Source organism: Canis lupus, chromosome 35, assembly GCF_011100685.1.
Source record: "Canis lupus familiaris isolate Mischka breed German Shepherd chromosome 35, alternate assembly UU_Cfam_GSD_1.0, whole genome shotgun sequence".
Lineage (NCBI taxonomy): Eukaryota > Metazoa > Chordata > Mammalia > Carnivora > Canidae > Canis > Canis lupus.
The window spans coordinates 25,338,270-25,361,064 of NC_049256.1; the positions used below are offsets into that span (position 1 = coordinate 25,338,270).

Here is a 22,795-nt window from a genome sequence, read left to right on the forward strand (position 1 = left end):
CACCTCCACTTTGGGCCTGTGCAAAAAATCCCAAGGACAAAATGGCAAAACCCAAAGTGAAGGTTCTTACTATGTTTACTCACAATTATGAGACACAAATCTTGACATACTCCTGCCTGTGCATGTGGTATTTATTTTGACAAGAGTCTCCTCAAGTCAAGGTTATTTATTTTATTTTTTATTTTTTTAAAGATTTTATTTATTTATTCATGAGACACACACACACACACACACACACACACACACAGAGGCAGAGAATGAGAGAGAGAGGCAGAGACACAGGCAGAGGGAGAAGCAGGCTCCATGCAGGGAGCCTGATGTCCTGGGCCAAAGGCAGGCGCTAAACTACTGAGCCACCCAGGGTTCCCCAAGGTTATTTATTTTAAACTATAAAACATGAAGTCTTATAGATTTTTCAATGTCAATGAATATAGCTTTCTAAATACAAATTATTATACTGAGGGAACATTGTGAAAAAAATAAATAACCAAGTCTCTAAGTCAGGAACCTGATCTCCAAGACATAACTTGAGCCTTTAGACTCAGAAACTCACAGAAACTTAGAAACCCAAATTGGAGAAACACTGTGTTTAAAATTAAAAGTTGTCCTTTAGAGAGCCATTTAGCACAAAGTTGTTGGCGAGGACAGAAGAATATGCAGGCACTGAAATCAGGGAGGGGAATGGGGTGGAGGGCTGTGTGTGTTCTTTCCTTTCTCTCTCCTTCTTTCCTCCTCTCCTCCTCTCCATCCTGCTGCTGGCTCAGAGAAAGGGCACGGTCACAGTAACTGTCATTCTTGAGAAATAGCTGTTGTTCACCTGTTAAGGCATGCTTTCTCTTGGATCTCACTGGTAGGATTTTGCATCCCCTGATGCAGATACTCTTCCAGCTGACTTCTTTTAAAATCCCTTGTGGGGTTCATGCCACACAAGCCCCTGCTGAGGTTCCCTGCCCTCCAGAGAGGGACCTGTCTGTTCACTCGGGCATAGCTCCTCTGTGCAATAGCCACTGATCCACGAAATCACATATCCAAACATCCCCCAAACTGGCATGTTTTTCTGCTACCCTTTCTCCTTGCCGTGCTAATGGGTAACTCTGGCCAAGGCCCCGCCTTTAGAATTCTTTAGGCAGTAGTCATGGAAGTGTCTCTCAACCAGGATGAGGAAGGAGGAAAAGCCACTCATATACTCACAGGCACTCACATACATATATATTCTCGATGTATTTCAAAGAAAACTTCAATAAGTCTTTATCGTCTTTAGACTGTTGGCGAGGACAGTCACTGAACTTCACAGATTCAGTGAGGATCTGTCACCCACCATTCTCAGCTGAAATTCTGTGAAAACAGGAAAAGCCCTGCTCGTATTTTGTTTTACATGTCTGTAAGTCATTATAAAACAAAAACAAGACCCGGATTCTTCATGCATAAAGCATTCACTGATATGGAGGAAAAACCATTGGACAAGCAAGAAAATCACAATTCACTAGTTTTCCCAGCTGCGCACCTGGGTAAGAGTAGCTTTGCCTCAGTAAACTTTCAGTTAGTCAGCTGTAAAATGAAAAACATGCACATACACATCTGGAATATCTGCAACAGGTTATTTAGACTATTTAGAATGACATCTCCCTTATTATTGAATAGAATGCTGCATATTATAACATTTTGTAAGGAAGACATTACTAAATCATTACTTCCTTGAGGTGCAGGGCCTATGTCTCATTTACATTTCCATAGCAAGTGCTCAAATGTTTACCAAATGGATAAATTTTTGAATCAACCTAAAATGGAAGAAAGATTAAGATGGCAAGGATCTGAGTCTTTGCCCTAATACCCGGAACTTTTGACTATGCTTTGTTACATACAGAAAGAGAATTAAGGTCACAGATGAATTAAGATGGCTAATCAGCTCATCTTGAAACAGGCAGAGTGTCCAGGATTATCCAAGTGGACCCAATGTAATCTCCAAGTTCTTAAAAGTGGAAGCGACCATGACAGGCTGGGAAATTTTTCAGTGTTGCCATTGCACAATTTTCCTTTCACTTGTAAATGAAAGTGATAAAAGTGGTTAATTTTCACTTTCATTTCTGAAACCCAGCACTACAAGATTCTGTCCCATGAGGGAGATAATTTATACATACATGCAACAGTAGAAGAAAACTGAAGAACATGATGTTTTGCCAAATTCTTTGCTGCACATATATAAACGTGTGCTTGTATGTGTGCGTGTCCAGCAAACTGTGCATGCCTACCCAGCCATGTCGCCCAATGCAGATACCCTTCCAGCTGACTTCTTTAAAATTTCCTTTTGCGGTTCACGCCACACAAGCCTCTGCCTGTGGCCCAGAGCTTTCTCTTTCCTCTCTGCCATGCTTGGCATGTCTCTCATCTGCAGATTAGTTCTCATGTCATAAGCTGCCCGCAGCCTTCTCAGGACCCCATTCAGACACAACAGCATTGAGCAGAAGGAGAGGGACTGTTCATCTATGTGCCTCTGATAACAAGAGAAGAGCCTTTTCTCCAAGAACCTGAAGGTTTCTCATATCCCCCTGGGCAGAAATGCAGTGGCATGCCCACTTCAGACACGATAACTGACAAGCAAACTGGATCACAATGTCTGACTGGCTTAAATCAATTAGAATTTCTTGCTGGGGCATGGGTAATGTATCTTTCTCAAGTCACATGAGTCGGGGCTACCCCCTGGAATGCAAATAAAGGCTCTACATCAGGAGAAAAGGTAGGAACAGCTTTTGAGATAGGCAAACAAGATTTTTTCTGGTAGCACTTCTTGAAATTTTGACATGGTTCCCAATGTGTAGGGGAGAGTACCAACTGCAATTGTCCACAGCCAATCTTAGATGATCTTGACTATCCTATTCTGCTATCCTATCCCAGGAATAGTGGGAGACTTCACCTGAAACTGTATTAAATTAACTTATGCCATTCAGTCTGCTTTTTATGTGGCCAGAGAGGAAATAATATGGAAGCAAAAATCTATTTCTTCTGAGAAAATGAGTTATTATATCCACAACAATATCTTTCCTCTGAAAGAACATACACAGTAGCCCCAGTTACCCCAGGGTTACTTCCAGTCACAAAGAAATCGTTCTGGTACTCGTTATTCTTGGTGTTCATTAGAGTAGGAAAGAGTTTCACACACCCTCACAGAGTTCTCTCTTGCTACCACTTTGAGGAGGAAGCCTTTCCTGTTCTCTGTCAGTGCTTGTTCTAAGAAAACTTTCTGCAACCCTGGAGTGTTGTGTAGCACCTATCATGCAGCCACCAGTCTCTATCACTGCATTTGGTATATGGCTATGGAATTGAGAAACTGAATTTTAAGTTTTATTTAATTTTAATTCGTTTAAATAGAAGTGCCCTCATGTGCTCATCACTACCATTTCCCACAACACAGCCTCATTTTATGTACCATCTAAATTCCAATCCATTTCTTCTCTCTAGAGAGAAGACTCCAAGATCCATGGAGGCCAGTGGCAGCCAGTAAGTATAATTCCATTCCTGTGGATTTTCACCTCTGCCTCTAGATCCAGTATTAGAACTTATCAGGAAAAGCCATGGCTTCTGCCCCAATCACCAAGAGGATGAAGGGGGAAGCCACATGTGCTATCTGCCTGCAACTAATGTCTGAGCCTATGAGCATCAGCTGTGGACATAGCTACTGTACACTGTGCATCATCAGCTTCCTTGAGAACCTAGGCCACGCAGAACCATCGCCAAATATGTTCCCCTGTCCCCACTGCCGGGCTTCATTTCAGTTGTCCAGCCTCCGGCCAGTAAGCAACTGGGAAGTCTCATTGAAGCCATCAAGGAGATGGAACATGAAATGTCATGTGAGGAACACGGAGAGCACCTCCATCTCTTCTGCGAAGACGAGAGCCAGCTCATATGCTGGCGCTGTGAGCGGTCACCGCGGCACAAGGGGCACCACATAGCTCTCATCGAAGACGTATCCCAAGACTACAAGGTGAGTGAATGGGTTGGAGGGCTTTGGCAAGTACTGCTCCGAGTATCAAAGAGTAAAGTTCAGATTATACCTATAAAAAGGAGGAAAGGGACAGTTTCAGGCAAGATGGAAGCTTGGGGAGCTAAAGGATTTGGAAATGATTTTTCATGGAAGATGAAATGGAGGGAGAGGTTTGGAGCAACTCCTGTTTCTCACTCAGAAGCAGTAAAGGAAGGCTGGCCTTTGCTATAGGGAATGAAGAAAGGGCACAGTCCTGCTACCTTATTCTCCCTCTGACCTGCCTATATTTGAGGAAAAGGTTCCTAGTGTGGGGCTCCTTGTTCCCTCCCCTATGAGGTGGAGGTGGGCTTGTAGTAAGGTTCTGAGTTCCCTGGGTAGTCATGGCAATACTGTCTTTGACAAGTTTCAGAGGGCCCTTTCTTGAGAGGACTCAAGAATAGATGAGTATACTTATTGGGTTTACAGAAGACAGGATTTGATTCTTTTAGTATTGAACACAATCAGCAATTCGGGTCATTTTAAAATTGCTTTCCATGAAAATGTGAGAAACTATTTTGAAAAATAACCCAGGGATCCCTGGGTGGCGCAGCGGTTTGGCGCCTGCCTTTGGCCCAGGGCGCGATCCTGGAGACCCGGGATCGAGTCCCACATCGGGCTCCCGGTGCATGGAGCCTGCTTCTCCCTCTGCCTGTGTCTCTGCCTCTCTCTCTCTCTGTGACTATCATAAATAAAAAAAAAATAAATAAATAACCCAAAAGCTTGATATACATACAAAATCATTTTAGATTGGCTTCATGAATTAGCACTCTTCAAAGATATCAGAACCTCCCTCCTCCATTAAGTGTTTCCAGTTACTTTAGCTGACATCTTGGGCTTTCCTTACCTACTCACCATAACACAAAGTTCTGTGTGTATTAGACACTCTGGCATTGGTTGTTTGGCTCAACATATTACTTTATAAAATCTTCTTTTAGAAGATGATTAGCTTGTTGCGTGTGAAGCGTTTCCCTGGGAAGACTATAGTGGTGGATGTAGCTCAGGCTTTGGGTTAGCAGACAAGGTTGGAATCACAGCTCAGCCATCGACCAGTTGTAGCATCTTGGGCAAATTATTTAACCCCTTCCTAAGCCTCAGTGTCTACTGCACAGAAATGACGTTAAAATCCTACCAATCACTCAGTGCTGCCAAGAGAATCAAATATTTGATTGCACATATAGTCCTTAGTGTGCTTCCTAGACTATTGTAACAACTCAATGTATATTCAGTGTTATTCTGATAGTCTGGAGGGCTGGGGTTCCCTTTATGTGCTTACTGAAGAGTTATCAAATTGAATTGACTTTATTCACTGAATTTTTCCTTCAGGAAAAGCTTCAGAACGCTGTGACAAATTTGAAGCAACTAGAAGAGGAATGTATGAAACGGAAGGTGTTCACAACAAAGCAAATAAGTGAATGGAATGTAAGAATTTGGATTTATTGATCTCAAGCCATTTTCTATCCTGGAGTGTAAAAATAGGACAGGATTGACAGAACACAATGATAATTTATTTTCACTAAACCAGACCACAGGGAACCAGATGAAACCCAAAAAAGGAACTCTCCTTTGTTTTTATGTCCCTCATTGTCTACATCTGTAAGAATTTATGTCTAATATCTTCAACTTCTCAGTTGTAATTGACTGGGATTCTTGATACCTTAGGAGAAGCAGAATTGGGATATCTATTTAAGTTAGAGCCATCCTTGACTAGGTCTCATATTTTAAATACCTCAAAGTTCCTTCCTGGTTTGAAGGACTCAACTTTAATACTTTACCACACTTAGCACACAGAGTGCAGGCTGTGGCTCCCAGCCTCACAGGTTCACAAATTAATCTTTGTGAACATTAAGGAAACAGAAAAACTCCAAGTTGAGATTCATATTACTCAGCTGGTGAGGCTGATAAAAGGAGTCTATTTGATTTATAAGAGGGGTCATAACTGTTGCAGGAACTTGTACATTTAAACTGCAGACTAGGAGTCTTTAAGATGATTTCCATGGCTGACCAGCTCCCCATGATCAGAGGGGCATTCCTTAATGGAAATATTTATGTAATCCATCAATTTGTAGCCAAATGCCTTAGGCTTGTGAGCCATTTAGCCTCTCTCAGGGGTCTCTTCCATCCTCTGCCCTTTGGTTGCTAAACTCTGAGGATGCTCTCACTTCCCTTTCTGGCTCTTGGACAGTGGGGAGGATCTTGATTTTAACTAATATATACAGAAACCGCATCCATGAGTCTTCTAGAACATCATCTCAGTCATCAAAACACTGTCTGAATTGGGGAAGCACTGGCAGAAATTGCAATTCTGTATCTCCCAAAATGAAAGCCAAGTCCCAAGAGATGTATCACTTGGCCTCTGTAAGTCTTACACATAAAGATAATTACTTAGACCCTGGGCTGGTGGTGACTATTTCTCAGTTAACTATGATAAAAGCCTGCCACTCAGACCTCCCCCTGCTGAGACCATGGATTTCCCTACTAGCCTGGTTGTCTTAGACTCCAGTCACAGTGATGTTTATTACAAGCTTTCACTTCAAGAAATTTCCTCAGGCTCAGAAATACCTCCTTACATCCCAAATAAAAACTCAGATTTTTTTTTTTCCTCTGTAACTGATAAAGTGTTTGACCTCAGCCCTAATTCCATGATTAAATTATCTGGCACCACTGACCCTCCTTCCTCTTGTACCTTGGTTGAAGAAGAAGGAAATCAATCAGGCAACTGTAGAGAATCATGACAACTCTCCAACATCTGAGTGCCTACTTCTTAGGCATGACTCTGTTGTTATTTGTGACATTCTTCCAGCTCCAATGACTAAGTAGCTGAGAAAACTTTCTTCTCTGTATGTGTATGTTAACATGCACATAACATAAAATTTACCATCTTAATCATTTGTAAGGGTACACAGCTCATTGGCATTAAGTATTGTTTTGTTGTACAATCATCACTGCCATCTATTGGTGGGAACTAATAGTGGAAACTAATGTCCAGAACTTTTTCATCACCCCAAACTGAAACTGCCCATTAAACACTAACTCCCCATTTCTTTCTCCTCTCAACCTCCAGTTAGTATAATGTCTTCAAGATTCATCCATGTCATAGCATACATCAGCATTTCATTCCCTTTTAAGTCTTAGCAGTATTCCATTATCAAAGTACCACATTTTATCAATTCATTCATTGGTGGACATTTGGCTTGTTTCTACCGTCTGAGCATACTTTCTTGACTCTAGGAGAAGATAGAGATTCAGAAACAAAAAATTCAGTCTGACTTTAAGAATCTTCAGAGCTTCCTGCTAGAAGAGGAGAAGTCTTATCTCTGGAGACTGGAGAAAGAGAGAGAGCAGACTCTAAGGAGACTGAGATAATGAGGCCACTCTGGAACAGAAGAATCAAGAGCGCAAGAGTCACATCCTGGAACTAGAGGAGAAATGTCAGGGGTCACCCCAGAAGTTGCTACAGGTGGGGTTGTGTACTTGGGGGAAAGAACTCTTGAACTGTTAAGAGAAGAAGGGTGAGGGAATATGGGCTGATTCATGAGGCCTGCCTGCCTCACATAAAAGTGGCACACTGGTATGGGGAATTTAAAGAAATGTTTATTTTATGTATACCTCAGTATTTCTAGGGTAGCCTTCACTTGTCTGTAGTGAATCAGAAAAATCTATGTGAATCAGGAAAATATAGCCCTTCTGGATGGATGTGGTGGGGTCCTTGGCTAAATGGAATCATAGGGTAACTTTTGCTACCATTAGTCTCTGTTCCATGTGCACAGAACCCTGACTGTCAAACTGCCTCCTGAAATATTCCGCCAGGTGACTGGTGGGTGATAAAGTGGGGCAGCCAACATGAGTGACAGTCTTTTCCCTAATTTGCTTGTAGAGCCCTTCACAGCCCTTAAGGGGCCTTCTTTCTGCTATATGAAAGATCCAGCCCATTAAGATAACTGTGCCCGGAGCTATTAATTCTAGTTCCCACTGGTAGATCTTGAGGTTATACTGTAAGCATGAGACCATAGCATGACTGTTGCACCACCACATGATACCTGCTCCCATCATCTTAGTGGCACATTCTCAGAGGCTATGTATATATTCACCACTAAGGACACTTAATGATAAGTGGTCTTTAATATGGGCTCACTCTGAAAGAAATTAGGTCACTGGAAGCAAGTCTTAGCAAAGGAAGCATGGGGAAACCTCCTAGGCCTCTTCCCTAAGCCTCCCACAGGCTGTGATTGTAGACACCACAGGTTCCCACAGATCTCAGCAAGAAAGATAACAGACTCAGAGGTTGATAAACATCCTGCCATTCTGAATACCCAGGGAGCTGGGATGGGAATCATTCTATCTGAGTATTCATCAATAGCTAAAGCTGGAGTCCCTCTATTTACTTTTTTGGAAGGAACATTTATAGAGACCAGCTGCATGTGCAAAGCCTCATGAAATACTGATGTTTCCACATTCACTTTTTGTCTTTGTTTCTCTGTAGGATGTGAAAGACACTTTGCGCAGGTAAGTCCTATATGAATGCATGAGGGAAGAGGTATGGGTATATAGAGTTGAGTGTATCACTGAAGAAGCCCTTGGGCCTTTGCTTATTCTAGGAGTTGGGCTGTGACGCTGGAAATACCAGAGGCCCACTCTTTGGAACCTCATACTGTGTGCAGTGTTTCTGAGCTATATTTTGATGTGAAGAAAATGTTACGGAGCTATCAAGGTATGTGAAGAATCCCTAAATGCTAAGGGTGGAAGGGACCTTATGTTGTGATCACATTCACCACCTGTCCCTGGGCAGGCTCACAGCAGAGAGGTTGTTTAGTGATTTTTAGTGTAACTGTCTTACTCTCCCTTGTTAGCATACTCCAGTGCTTAGATAAGGACATAGCGTACTGGTTATCTGTGCAGACCCTTCACATTCCTGATCTCCCATATAATAACTGTGTCACCCAGGCAAATAACTTCCTTAGTTTCCCCAGCTGAAAAAATGAAGATATGAACTATTCCCACTTCATTGGGTTGTCATGAAAAGTAAATATGTCAACAAGTACAAAGTGCTTAGTGCAGTGACTGGGACATAGTGTTTGTGGTTAATATTTTAATCAATTTTCAGAGCAAGGTAAGAAAGATAAGTGAATATTATGGACTTTGGTTCAAAAGATTTTAGGCTCTTAACCCAGACAACACAGATGGTAAATATTAGAACCATGATGAAAACCAAATTTTACCAATTCCAAATTGGTAATTCCAATTCCAATTTCAATTGGTAAATTTTGCTCCATTGATTCTCCTAATCAGTGCTTACTATATTTCCACAATCTCTTATTTATAATTACAACATTTTAAAAGCTCTGAAAACTCAAAGTTTTTAAAAACTTGTTTGGCTACAAAAGCAGACCTAACCTAAAATGATCTGGTGACTCTATTATCTCTTCCAGTAAACAAATTTAGCAGCTTAAAACAACACATACATAGTATCTCACAAGTTCTGTGGGTCAGAAATCTGGGTACAGCTTAGTTGGTCCTTTGCTTAGGGCCTCACAAAGCTGCATATGAAGGGGTTGGGCAGGCTGGGTTCTCATCTGGAGACTAGATTGGGGAAGAATTCTCTTGTAAGCTCACTCAGGTTGTTGGCAGAATTCATTTCTTTAGCACATGGGCCTCTCAACATGGCCAATTACTTCTTCAAAGTGAGCTCAGAAGAGTCTCTAGTGCATGTCTCTTAGTAAGATGGAGTCACATATAATGAAATATAATCATAGGAGTCACATCCCATTTGCCATATTCTGTTATTCAGAGGCAATTCACAGGTCCTGCTCACACTCTATGGGAAGGAATTGTATAAGAGCAGGAATATCAGAAGGCAGGGACTCTGAAAGGCTATCATTGTGTCTGTCTTCCACAGTGGCCAAAACTGAGCTGTACTGATATGAGACTGTTTGAAGTCTTTATTTATCCCACTTAGTTTGAATATATATTTTACTGCAGAAATATTAATGCATTTGATCACAAGGTACTGCTTAAGACCTGGTAGAGGTAGGCACATAATTTAGAATATACATATATACTTCATAACATCAAAAGTATTCTGAATTCCTATGCACTTAACATGGGAGCACCCAAATACAGAAGCAGTTAATAACCTAAAGAAAATAATCAATACTAACATACTCCCCAGTGGTGAAAAACAGAACTTTACCCTTAAAGTAAGGAACATGACAAGAATGTCCACTCTCACCACTGTTATTCAACATAGTACTGGAAGTCCTAGCTACAGTAATCAAACAAGAGAAGTAAAAGGCATACAAATTGATAAGGAAGAAGTAAGATTTTCACTATTTGTAGATGGCATGATATCTTATATAGAAAACCCTAAAGACACCACCAAAAAACTACTAGAACTAAATTTAGTAAAGGTGTAAGATACAAAAACAATATGCAGAAATCTGTTGCATTTCTATACACTAATAATGCAATAGCAGAAAGAGAAAATAAGGAAACAATCCTATTTAGAATTGCATAAAAATTATTAAGATACCTAGGAATAAACTTAACCAAGGAGGTGACAAACCTGTACTCTGAAAACTATAAAACATCGGTGAAAGAATTTGAAGACAACACTAATAAATGGTAAGATATTCCAGGTTCATGAATTGGGAGACCAAATATTGTCAAAATGTCTATACTACCCAAAGCAGTCTACAGATTTAATGCAATCCTTATCAAAATATCAGCTGCATTTATTACATAGTAGAACAACATCGATAAAAAATTCTGAATCCAAAAACCATTTGGCCCCAGGGAATTGAGATAAGGATTATGGACCTGTATTTGTTTTTCCCTCAAGTTAAAAACAACAAACAACAAGAACAACTATAAAGCAAAGCAACTCTGTGTTTGATCCTATAAAGATTCAGGAAAAGAAAAAATAGGACTCTGTACAAATCATACTCAGATGTCACTGAGCTGATTTGTCTACCCTTGGCTTTTACAGAAGATTACAACATTGTGCAAGTCAATCTCTTTCTTAAATTGTCTCATCTTTTAACTAGATAATTTCCTTTCTTTTTTAGAGCCCTTATTATTAAAACTTTTATTTTTTTAAATTTTTATGATAGGCACACAGTGAGAGAGAGAGAGAGAGAGAGAGAGAGAGAGGCAGAGACACAGGCAGAGGGAGAAGCAGGCTCCATGCACCAGGAGCCCGATGTGGGATTCGATCCAGGGTCTCCAGGATCACGCCCTGGGCCAAAGGCAGGCACCAAACCGCTGCGCCACCCAGGATCCCTAAAACTTTTCTTATTTCAAAAGTAACACAAATATATTGTAATCGAACAACATAGATAAGTATGAAGAAAAATTCAAGGTTTCTCCTACCCCTCTCCAATCTTACTTTTCTGGATAACAAGATCTATGTTTTTCTCTATGTTTGTTTTTTTTGTTTTGTTTACAAACATTTGCTATATAGAATGTCTCTCATTGCTTTTTTTAAAGCAAATATTAATAAGTATATCATAATTATTTGTAACCATATCCCTACCATTGGAGCTTCAGGCTGCTTCCAGCACTCGTGTATTACAACATTGCTGTAATAACTGCCTGGGCCATGCAACCTTACATCCTTGTGTTTTCATACTTGTGGGCATATACCTAGCATTGGGGTTCCTGGGATTTTTGTTAATCTTAATGCATATTACTTGTTCCAGTGTAGCAACATACAGTCTCAGCAGCACCAAGAAATATACCAAGCACTCTTTCCATGGCAGATGAGAAAAGCTTCGCATGTGTTAACCTGTTTTATACAACAGTCCTTTCTGTAGGAAGCATTTTTCACTTTATAGATGAGGAAACGAAGACACAGATAAGCAATGATTGGTAACTTAAGTAGTATCTCTCTGAACTCACTCTCTTAATCACTTTGCACTGTGGCAAAAAAAAAAAAAAAAAAAAGGAATATGTTGTTTTTTAATCCACGTTGTGGAGGGGACTTTGAAGTTTATGTATAGTTGGTTTTGTTTGTTGCTGGTGTACACCTACTATTGTGGACATTCTTACTGATGTGTCCCTGTGTTCTGTGAATGGTTTCCTCTGAGCATATGCCTTGAATTGAAAATGCTGCTGTGTAGGGATGCATATCTTAATTTGACTAGTATAGCATATCTTGAAATTGTATCAGTTTTTATCCTGCCAACAACATCAGAGCTCTCACCGTTCCACATCTTCCTGAGTTTTTGCTTATAATTTATAATTTTTGGCAATCTGATGGATCTGAAATGATACCTGATTGTGGACTTAATTTGTGTTCTATGATTTCACCAGTGAGGTCAAGCCTCTTGTAAGTCCATTAGCTCTTTAGACTTCTGTGATTTACCAATGATTTGCTCTCAATCATTAGGCATTTTTCTGTTGGATTCTTTCTCTTATTGACTCAAGGGAACCCATTATAGCTAGTATCTCTGGCATATGTATGGAATTTTATGTTTTCATTCTATCTTTTGATATATAGGGTTTCAAGATGCATTTTTATTCAAGGTCTGTGACTCCTTGATTCCAAAGAGTGCCATCATCATCAATGGGCATTGAATTTTCTCAATGAGTTAGTTGCATTAATTAATAGGATCATGTGGCTTTTCTCCTCTAATCTGTTAATTTTGTGATTATGATAATTTATTTTCTAACGTTAAACCATAGTTGCAGCCTCAGAAAAAGCTAAATTTTGATATTTTTGTTTTATAGTATATATAACATAGGTCTGATGCCCAAATATTAATTTGTCGTGAAGACCATTATTGTGCCTCACTTAGATTGCTAGATAAGGGTTAGTTGCATAAAGCAGTTAACAAACAAATAGTCCATTAGGTAAATAGGAATCCTGACATTAGTAAGTAAAGTTTAGCTGTCACCCAAACTCTGATAGTATTATGATTATGATGGAGTGATGATGGAGACAGTTATTAAGTGTGTCGGGATAGGCTGCTTACACATCAGACCTCCTCACATATAAAGTGAGTCATATGTTTTCCTGGTAAGTGTCCCTCTCCAGACATCTTCTTTTCTCATTACTATAACTGATACTGTACCAGCTCTGTTGATAATAATATTGTAAGATGGCTCTTCACCTTGACTGCTTGACTCTGTCTAGTTGGTAATAAAAACAGCTCAGTCTTTTCATACAATTATACACACACACAGAATATTATATATCTAATAATATATTAAAACATTTGATATATAATATATAGATTATATTTTTGATGTAAAATATATTCTGTGTGACTTATAGTATATATTGATACATATTAGATGACTTGAATTATATAATGAGATTATATAATTTACATATAAATAATGCTATCACATAATTACATGATATATTGTAAAAATATATAATATGTATAATAAACACATTAAATACACAAAGTATATACATATATAAAATGTAAATTAAATGTCTATATAAAATATAATTTTATATGTATATGTAAAATTTGATTTCTTATTAATTACACTATTTTTAGGATTTTTACATCTGTGTAAGTTACAGGGCTCTGTAATTCTCTATTCTTTGGAAGATTTGATATAAGATTGCCATTATCTATCCCTCGACTGGTAGAATTTCTTTAAAAATTGACAAGGTCCCTTGATGTTATGTGCATGTTTTATTATCTGTGTGTAAATTTTAAATTCCTTATTATATTTCTTTATGTTAAGTCTGTTCACATTTTTCTTTTGAATGGGTTTTCCTAAGAACTGTTTTTCTAGAAAGTTATTCATTAGGTTGATTTTTTTCAATTTTATTTATAGCATAAAGTTTATCATAGATTATCTTAATTTTTAAATTTCTATATTCATTCAAATTTTGTCCTCTCTCTTTTTTCTCCTTTAATAAATCTTTTTAGAGCTGTGCCTATTATATTAGTCTTTTTGTGAAAGCTACTGTTGGCTTTTCTCTCTTCACTGAATTCTTATTTCCTTTCATTTCATTGGTTTATTGTTTAGACTTTATTTTCCTTTTTTTAAGAAAAAGTCTTGTTGGGTTTCTATGTTCTTTTACTTTTTTTAAAAGATTATTTATTTAGAAAGAATGTGTGAGTGGGGGAGGGGCAGAAGGAGAGGGAGAGAGTATCTCAAGTGCTGAGACCTACATGGGGCTCCATCTCATGACCCTCAGATCATAACCTGAGCCTAAGCTGATTTGGGCGTCCAGTGTACTGAGCCACCCAAGCACCCCATTCTCTGTTCTTTTCCTATTTTAAGCTAGTTAGCATCCTAATTTCCAGCTTTTTTCTTTTTCTAAAATAAGCACTTAAAGGTATAAATTTTCCCAAAAATTCCACCTTAGCTTCATTGTATAATTTTTAAATGTAGTATTTATTATTGCTCAAGTGTGTATATCATCATATTATGATTTAGAAACATTTACATTTCCTTATAATTAAAATATTTTTTACTGTTTTTTTTTTAATTGGTTTCTAACCTAATTGTATTGAGGTCAGAGAATGTGGTTTATGCAGTATGGATTCATTGGAATTTGTTCAGATTTGCTTTCTGACTAGTCTTTACTCAATTAGTACATATTCCATCTGTACTGGAAAATAGTGCCTATTCTCTATTAGTTGCTGAACTTTACATATATTTGTTAGATTGGGCTTGTTGGATTGTTCAGATCTTCCATATCTTCCTTTTGCCTGCTTGATCTATTAATTATGGGAAAAAAGAATGTTAAAATATCTCATGGTGACTGTAGAGTTGTGAGTTTCTCCTTGTAATTCTGTAATTTTCACTTCATATATTTTGAGACTTACCGCATGCTTGTTTGGAATTAGGATATCTTCCCAGTGAATTATATATTTTTCTCTTTTAGGTAATCCTTTTCATCCTTGATAATACTTTGACTTAATACCTTTTGATGCAATTATATAACTGTAACATCTATATAACTGTATTATCCATCCTTTAACTATCAGCCTTTTTTTTTTTTTTTTTTTTTTTTTTTGCGGGTGTTAGTTCTCTCTTTATAGACTCTGGTTCTGGGAAGGGGGTGTCTATCAGCCTTTCTATGTCTTTTTGTTATGTCACTTATAAGCAACATGAGGTAGAATTTTAAAAATCCAATTTGATATCTTCTCCTTCAAGTGGTATTGCCAACCTGTAAGCATTTTAATTTCTTAACTTGGGTTTTCCTGAATCATTAAGATAATATAAATTGAAGCTCCAAGCTTTTTTGAGTCAGGCTCATAATAAGGACTGATTGGACAGCATTTAATAAAGGGGTTATCTACAAAGATGACGACTGGGGTTATTAATAAGGAAGAGTGAAGCAGCCAGAGCTAGGAGTAGGTAGGGAGCCTCATCACCTCCCTGGGGCCTCAGTAGCAGGTGGAGGGCACTAATTGTAGGAGAGGGTAGCCAAAGGCAGAGGAAGGCAGACCATCCAAACAATAGCCAGTGGGGAGGGTCTTGGGATACTAAATACTCTGAACTCTGCTTCTTTTTGCCCTGTGGTCTCCTCTGGTCCTTCCCATTGCCTTTGGAGAGGATAGTAACCATGTCAGCTCTGGTTAGTTCCGGGCCTTGGCTCCTCTGAATGACTAAGATGGTGATGATGAGGAGGATGATATTATTATTACTACCACTTATGGGGCACTTATTGGGCACTTACCATATTCCAGGAATTTTTCTGAGCACTGAGCATACATTAGCTCATTCAATTCCCCCACCATTCTTTGTGGCATATATGATAATTTCTACTTCATATTTAACAAACCGAGTCTTGGAGGATGACTTGCCTAAGCTCTTACTGGCTAGTCACAGAGGATGCTTGGGTTTGAGCACAGGCTGGTTTTATTTAAATTAAACTGTGCTCTTGCCAACAGCAACAAAGCGTGTCTTATTTATTTATTTATTTATTTATTTATTTATTTATTTACTTACTTACTTATTTTTTTTCAGTCAGTGTGACCCTGGATCCAGATACAGCTCATCATGAGCTAATTCTGTCTGAGGATCGGAGACAAGTGACTCGTGGATACCTCCAGGACAATCTGAAAAATTCTTCTAAGAGATTTAGTGTCTTACCCTGTATTCTGGGCTGTGAAGGCTTCACCTCAGGAAGACATTACTTTGAAGTGGACGTGGGAGAAGGAACTGGATGGGACTTAGGAGTCTGTTTGGATAGTGTTCAGAGGGACGTTGGTGTGATACAAAAGCCTCAGTCTGGATTCTGGGCCATTAGACTATGCAAAAAGAAAGGCTACGTAGCACTTACCTCTCCCGTAACTTCCCTTTATCTGAGGGAGCAGCCCCTGGTTGTGGGGATTTTTTCGGACTGTGATATTGGAGTTGTATCCTTTTACAACATGACACCTGGATCCCACATCTTTACCTTCCCAAAGACCTCCTCCTCGGATACTGTGTGGCCCTATTTCTGGGTTTATCAACATTCTCCTTTGTTTCTGCCTCCCCCAGACGAGTAAGGAAAGAAGTAAAATCTCTTTCTTGGCTTAACACCATAGAAAATATAATGAAAATCCTGTGAGGGCAGAAATGTGGTCTGTCTTCTTCACTGCTCTTGTACTGGGCTTTTAGAGTGGCTACTTAATACATCTGCTTTGAGTGAATAGATAGAACAACTGCAAAAATGCTGCAGATTGTCAGCCTGAGCTGGGGGAAAGCAAGAGAATATCAACGATCACGCACTGTCTTTTCCATCTCCCCTCAATGGGTTCAGAGCTTTGATTTCCAAGAGTCTTTGGGTGACCTGCAGGGTGACCCAGAGGTCAAGAGGTCTGAGTTCTCCCAGTTTGTTTGATGCCATATGAACTCATGGGTAGGCGGTGAGGAAAAGTTGCGATTGTCTCTGCCAACTGCAAGAAAGAGGAGGAAAACCAATGTAGTGACTCTTATAACCACTGACATTTGCCTTATTCATCTGAGCCATAACCCTGGATGATGCAATGAGTGCAGATGCCTGCCATACCTAGTGAGCTCCACCTGGGCAATAACTCGTAAAGTATGAAAGAAGGGTTAAAATTGCCTTACGGTGATATGCTTCAAATGGGAAGGAGATTAAAAGTAAAAACAAATTTTCTTGGGGGACTCAGTACTGGGAAAGAAGTTGATATTTTCCAGATTCTGTGTGCTAAGCCAGCTATCTTGACATAGTTTAAGATCTCAACACATAGTTACTGCTGGCATGATTTTGGCAGAATCACCTTCCCCATATATATGTTAGAGCTTGCATGTTTTTCTCAGTGTGGGTGCTTCCCCATGGCATTAAAAATTACTCTAATATGTGGTTTTAAGTTACTGTAGCAGTCTCATACTCTCATTTGGATTGTTTCTTGCAATTATAAGTAATGTTCAAGTGAACATCATTGTATGTAATTAGGTCTTCACCTCTCTTGTTTTCCCTAGCCTGAATCATAGAATATGAACGTTTGTTTAAAAGACTGTTGATATATTCTTGCCCCCTTTTTCCCCTTCCCCCACTCCCTCTATCCCTTCTGTTCCTGTAGCTCTGGCTGTCATTGGCTAACCCCTCTAGGAGCTGGATCCTTGGTAGGCTTTGATAATGTGGTAACTATCAAAGTTTCGTGGCAGCTGGAGGTCAGATGGGAGAATCATTCCCAGGAGATGGGGGTTGAGAATGTTGCTATTTGGAGGTGAAAACATCACTGGAATGGAGATCATCTCATTAATCCCCACTTGTGTTTCCTCATGTGAGAAAGGGAGGGGTACAGAATTTTAAAAATTAGGAGGCTGAAGGAGCAGGGAACAAGGAGCTGGATGCATCTGGGATTTTCCTCCAGAAGCAACACTTGCTTCTCCTGAAGGAATGACACAACTGTCACAGTTGTAAAAGACTCATTCAGGGCCATTCACTGAATGTGTATTAATTTCTGCATCAAACCACTCCAAAATTTTGTTGCTTAAAACTACTATCAGTTTTACTCACAGTGCTGTAGGTCAGGGCTGTATGTGGCTGAACCCTGTTGTGCCTTCTCATGTGTCTGTAACAACTGGAGTCACTGGTGTTTGGTGATCAGGCCTGGCCTCACCCATAAGTCTGGGGGTTGGCAGGTGGTTTCTTAGGGTGCCCTCTCCTGCTAACAGGCAAGCTTACCTCTTTCACATGGTTGTTTCAGGGCTACAAGAGAACCAAAAGGGGAAGACGTTGCAAAGCACCTCTTTTCAAGCATCTGCTTAGGTGACATTTGCTAAATCACTTGGCCAAGTCTAGATCCAAGGGATAGAGAAATACATTCCACTTCTTGATGGGAGAAGCTGCAAAATCACAAAAGCAAAAGCATGCAGACAGAACAGGATGAAATGAAGCCAGGGCAATTTTTGCAATCTATCATTAGAAACTTATTGTTTAGGGGGATCCCTGGGTGGCTCCGCGGTTTAGCGCCTGCCTTTGGCCCAGGGCGCCATCCTGGAGTCCCGGGATCGAGTCCCACGTTGGGCTCCTGGCATGGAGCCTGCTTCTCCCTCTCCCTGTGTCTCTGCCTCTCTCTCTCTCTCTATCATAAATGAATAAATAAATCTTTAAAAAAAAAGAAACTTATTGTTTAAAGTCTCTACATCTAACTCAGGGAGGGATAGAGATTCAGAGACACCCTGAATGGCCTTGGCCCATAGCAGATTGTTCCAATTTCTCCCCTAGAAACTCTTGGCAACATCAGTAACTCCACTCTTTGCCCACACAGACAGCCTCAGCCCCTGGAACTCTGTGAGAACTGATCTTCACACCCACCTCTCAGCCCTGCCCCTCACGCATCTATATGGATAAATGTTTCTGTGATTTGTTCCCCATAACTGACCACCTGGACCTGTATAGACAAGAAGTGTTTGTCAGACTTGTGGTGTGTGAATACCCTTGGAAGCCTGGTTATTTAAAATCCATCATCTTCCAGGTCAGAACTGGCTGTTCTGTTCTGAACACCAGGAGCTACAAATCTCACATCCCTTCCTGCTCCAGGCAGGGCTGACCCCCTGATGGAATCCAAGAGGGGAGGAAGACACACAGCCCAGTCTCCTTGAAAATGCAGAAACAGGTAACATGGAAATTCAGCTTGCTCCAAACTGTATGTAGGGGAACATGTGTTTAGATTCAGACCCCATCATTTGCCCTGTGAATAGGGCCCTTCTGGGGATGGTTAGTTGGAAGTCTCACCGGAGGCAGGAGCTGCATCCAGGCCTCTCCATCTGGCTACCAGCTGGCTATTCCCACCCGCATCCCCAGATGATGAGGTTGGATGTTCTAAGTATTTGATTTAATGTAACTTTGCCTTATTCTCATGTATTGCTTTCTGTTGCCTTATCTGTTTCTATCAGGTTTCTGTAATAATAATAATAAAGTTATCTTTCTTTTTTGAAACTGAAACATGGCTGTCGTGAATCTTTTGTTCAGAACACATGCCCACCCATAACACCAGCCTGAAGTGGAGTCTGTGCACTGGTTCTCTGGGACTCCCAGGGAAGGAAAAGTATTCCAAGCAGCTGGAATTGGAAATGCAGCAAACTCCTCTGACCTTCACTGTAATGTTCTTCTTCACCAGGAATAAGGAGGACAGAGATCATTATTCAGAAAGGCGTTTGGTTAGCATGTTAATGAGCATGTGGCCAAGAGCAGGTGCTACACTCCTTGAGCTTATATTGAATTTCTCTGGAAAGGAAAAATGATGCAACCTGTCATCCTGTAGGAATCAGGTGTCTCATCACTCCAATGCAAAGGCAGGGTCTTCAGTCCAGAGCTCATCTCCTTCCATCCACTCCAATGCAAAGGCAGGGTCTTCAGTCCAGAGCTCATCCGGTCTTGCATCTCAGCCATCTGATCCTCTGGGTTTCTCCAATGCCTAATCTGAGGACGGGACTGGGTTTTGTTTGTTTTATATCTTGGTGTCAATCCTAAGTGCCTGCTTGAGTTTGTTAGACACCTGCATCCATTAAAGTTATTAAGTGAAGTTTAAAAATTTTCACCTTTCTGTGGTAGCAGCAGATCTATGTCTGATTTTTTTTTAAGATTTGATTTATTCATGAGAGAGACAGAGACATAGGCAGAGGAGAATCAGGCCCCCCTCCCCCCCCAGGGAGCCTGATGCAGAACTTGATCCCAGGACCCCAGGATCACCACCGGAGCCAAAAGCGGACTTCAACACTGAGCCACCCAGGCGCCCCTATGTCTGACTTCTCATTTTATTTACAAATGGGTAAGTGACACTACCCTCCCGGGCCTGTTTCCTCAAGTGTAATACTGGGTCCATAATCCCAGACTCAGGTACAAAGCGTCAGGTATGTAACACAATAAATAGGCTTTCTCTGTTAATTTATGTAACATTGCAAAGCACTTTCATAGGCATGACCTGCTAAAGAGGACTTCTTGAGCCACCATCATGAAATCTTTGTGGGATCCTGGGTAATTCAATCTCTTCTCTGGGCCTTCATTACTCCAGAAAAATATTAACCCATTTTAGTGATGACAAAAGATACTCACTACTGTGTGGGACTCGGCCCAGATCAGCGCTTCTCAGCCCATCGTGGTTATCTGCGGAGAGTTTTTTGTTTTGTTTTGTTTTAAGGATTTTATTTTATTCATGAGAGACACAGAGACAGGCAGAGACACAGGCAGAGGGAGAAGCAGGCTCCATGCAGTGACCCTGGCGCAGGACTAGATCCCAGGACCGGCGGATCACGTCCTGAGCCAAAGGCAGACACTCAACCCCTGAGCCACCCAGGTGTCCCTGGAGAGAACTTTTTAATAACACACCGAGGCCGGCCTGCCCCAGACAAATTAAAAGGAGAGCCCACGCAGAGGGGTGACATCTTGAGCTGCTGCAGGGACACTGAAGGGACCTCTCCCCCAGGGGTGTCACTTCCTCGGCCTTACCCAGGTCCCCCCACCCCATCAGCCTCAAGGATGACCCTTCTCTCCTGAGGCGGGTCCCGGGGGCGCTCAAGGTCCCACCTCTACCGGAGCCTCTCCATCGCCCGCGGGCGCCGGGGCGCGAGAGCAGCGCGCGCACCTACCCGCCGCAGCACCCCTCCCACGCCGGCGGCCTTCTGCGCAGACTCCACCGGTGGGGGGCGTGGGGGGAGACCTCCCGAGGGGGGCACACGGGATCCGGAGTCCGCGCCCACCAAGCAGCACCCGCCCCTCCGAGCCCAGACCCCGCCCCCGAGGGCGTCCGGAGACTCGGGCCGCAGGAACCCCGCCCCCACGCTGGCCCCGCCCCACGCTGGCCCCGCCCCCACGCTGGGCCCGCCCCCAGGCTGGCCCCGCCCCACGCCGGTCCCGCCCACGCTGGCCCCGCCCCACGCCGGCCCCGCCCCCACGCTGGCCCCGCCCCCACCGGCTGCCCACGCCGCGCAGGCGCCGCCCGGGGCCTGTTTCCCCGCATCTCGGGTTCACCCGCAGCCCCCTCCGTGCACACCTGGCGCCCTTGCACCTGGCGTGGTCGCTGCTCGCCCGGCCAAAGCTGGCGTCCCCGGCCGGCTTGCAGCGCGCTCAGGAGCCCGACTGCGGCTGCTCCCCGCGGAGGTTTTCCTCGTTTCCTTCTCAGAGCGAGAGCTCTAGCAGAGGAGCTGACCCTGGTGGGATCGTCAGGTAAAGGAGATGGAGACCCTAGGCCTGAGTCGGGCCAAAAGGAAAGAGGTGAGTCTGAGTACAGAACCCCGACCCCTCCCAGCTTTGTACTTTTGGGGTGAAGCTCCTGGGGTTTCCTGAGAGGGGCTTTAAATGGAAAAATACAAAAAATAATGTGATGGAAACCTGCATCTCCAGCCCCTAGATGTTTGAAAGTGAACATTAGACCGTGTCTGCTCCAGATTGTGTTTAGAGAAATAAACGGTGACAAGCTGAAGGAAGGACTCACCGCCTAGCCCTCTGAGTGTCAGCAGTGCCTTTGCAGGTGGGGTGGAAACTCCCAGCACCCGTTTTTATTAAAAATATGAAAAGGTACTTTCCGAAATATTAGCTGCAGTACATCATTTAAATGAATGTTTAAGGACAGGCAAAATAGCATCAAGTGCTGTGTTGTTGCACTGACCATTTATATCCAAGCTTTGGTCACTTGCCACGGGGTATTGATTTTGTTCATCTTGGTAAATACATGCAGTGGAGTCCATTCCATTGAAAGATTAGGTCATAATGAATTCCCGTGTTAGTGAACATTTAGTTGGTGTATTTCCACAGTGAGGATATTGGTGGGGAGTGGCAGGCTCTGACGCTGTGATGTGTTTTGGTTTTTTTGTTTGTTTGTTTGTTTGTTTGTTTGTTTGTTTTTAAGATTTTATTTATTTGAGAGAGAGAACCAGAGAAAGAGGGAGAAGCAGGCTCGAGCTGAGCAGGGAGCCCAGGACCCTGGGATCATGATCTGAGCCAAAGGCAGAAAGAGGCTTAACCAACTGAGCCACCCTGGGGGTCCCGCTGTGATGTTTTTAAGACCCCTCTATGCTGCTGTGTTTCTAATTTACCTGAATCCTAATGACTCCAGAGCATTCCTCTGCAGTGTGTGCACACTTTTTCACCCTCCCAGTGAGACTCCCATGTTCCAGCAGTTACTAAGTGCTGCCAGATACTTCTGGTGGCTTCAGGATCTTAGAATCCAGTATTGGCAGGTGAGCGTTTTTATGTCCCAATTTTTATGTCCCATGAACTCCTCAGTGCTTGCTTTTATCTAGCTTTCTAATTTGTGCCAGGCAAATAGGGAGTGAGGTGACATCTCATTGTTTTATCTGTCCAGTTTGGGAACTGAGTTATAAATCTCTTTAAATGATTGTTAGCAT

General features: G+C 41.7%; 1 protein-coding gene and 1 long non-coding RNA gene across 3 annotated transcripts in view; one reads left to right on the forward strand and one right to left on the reverse strand.

Moving 5' to 3' along the window:
* TRIM38 (tripartite motif containing 38) overlaps positions 1–16,558 on the forward strand; it is a 44,733-nt gene extending 28,175 nt beyond the window's left edge. The window contains 8 exon segments of the mRNA XM_038584330.1: positions 3,457–3,786; positions 3,789–3,979; positions 5,342–5,437; positions 7,247–7,374; positions 7,376–7,475; positions 8,499–8,521; positions 8,614–8,726; positions 15,959–16,558. Coding sequence (XP_038440258.1) covers positions 3,570–3,786; positions 3,789–3,979; positions 5,342–5,437; positions 7,247–7,374; positions 7,376–7,475; positions 8,499–8,521; positions 8,614–8,726; positions 15,959–16,482 — 1,392 coding nt within the window. The 5' untranslated portion in view covers positions 3,457–3,569 and the 3' untranslated portion in view covers positions 16,483–16,558.
* Positions 278–21,158, reverse strand: LOC119867682. 2 transcript variants are annotated; one of them, XR_005384411.1, is made up of 4 exons: positions 21,038–21,158; positions 20,505–20,555; positions 18,132–18,292; positions 278–4,049 (listed from the first exon to the last, which is right to left on the reverse strand). It is a non-coding gene; the product is annotated as an uncharacterized LOC119867682 (long non-coding RNA). The 2 variants fall into 2 exon arrangements; XR_005384410.1 differs by lacking the exon at positions 21,038–21,158 and adding an exon at positions 20,976–21,012.
* Between the last annotated feature and the right edge of the window lie 1,637 nt (positions 21,159–22,795).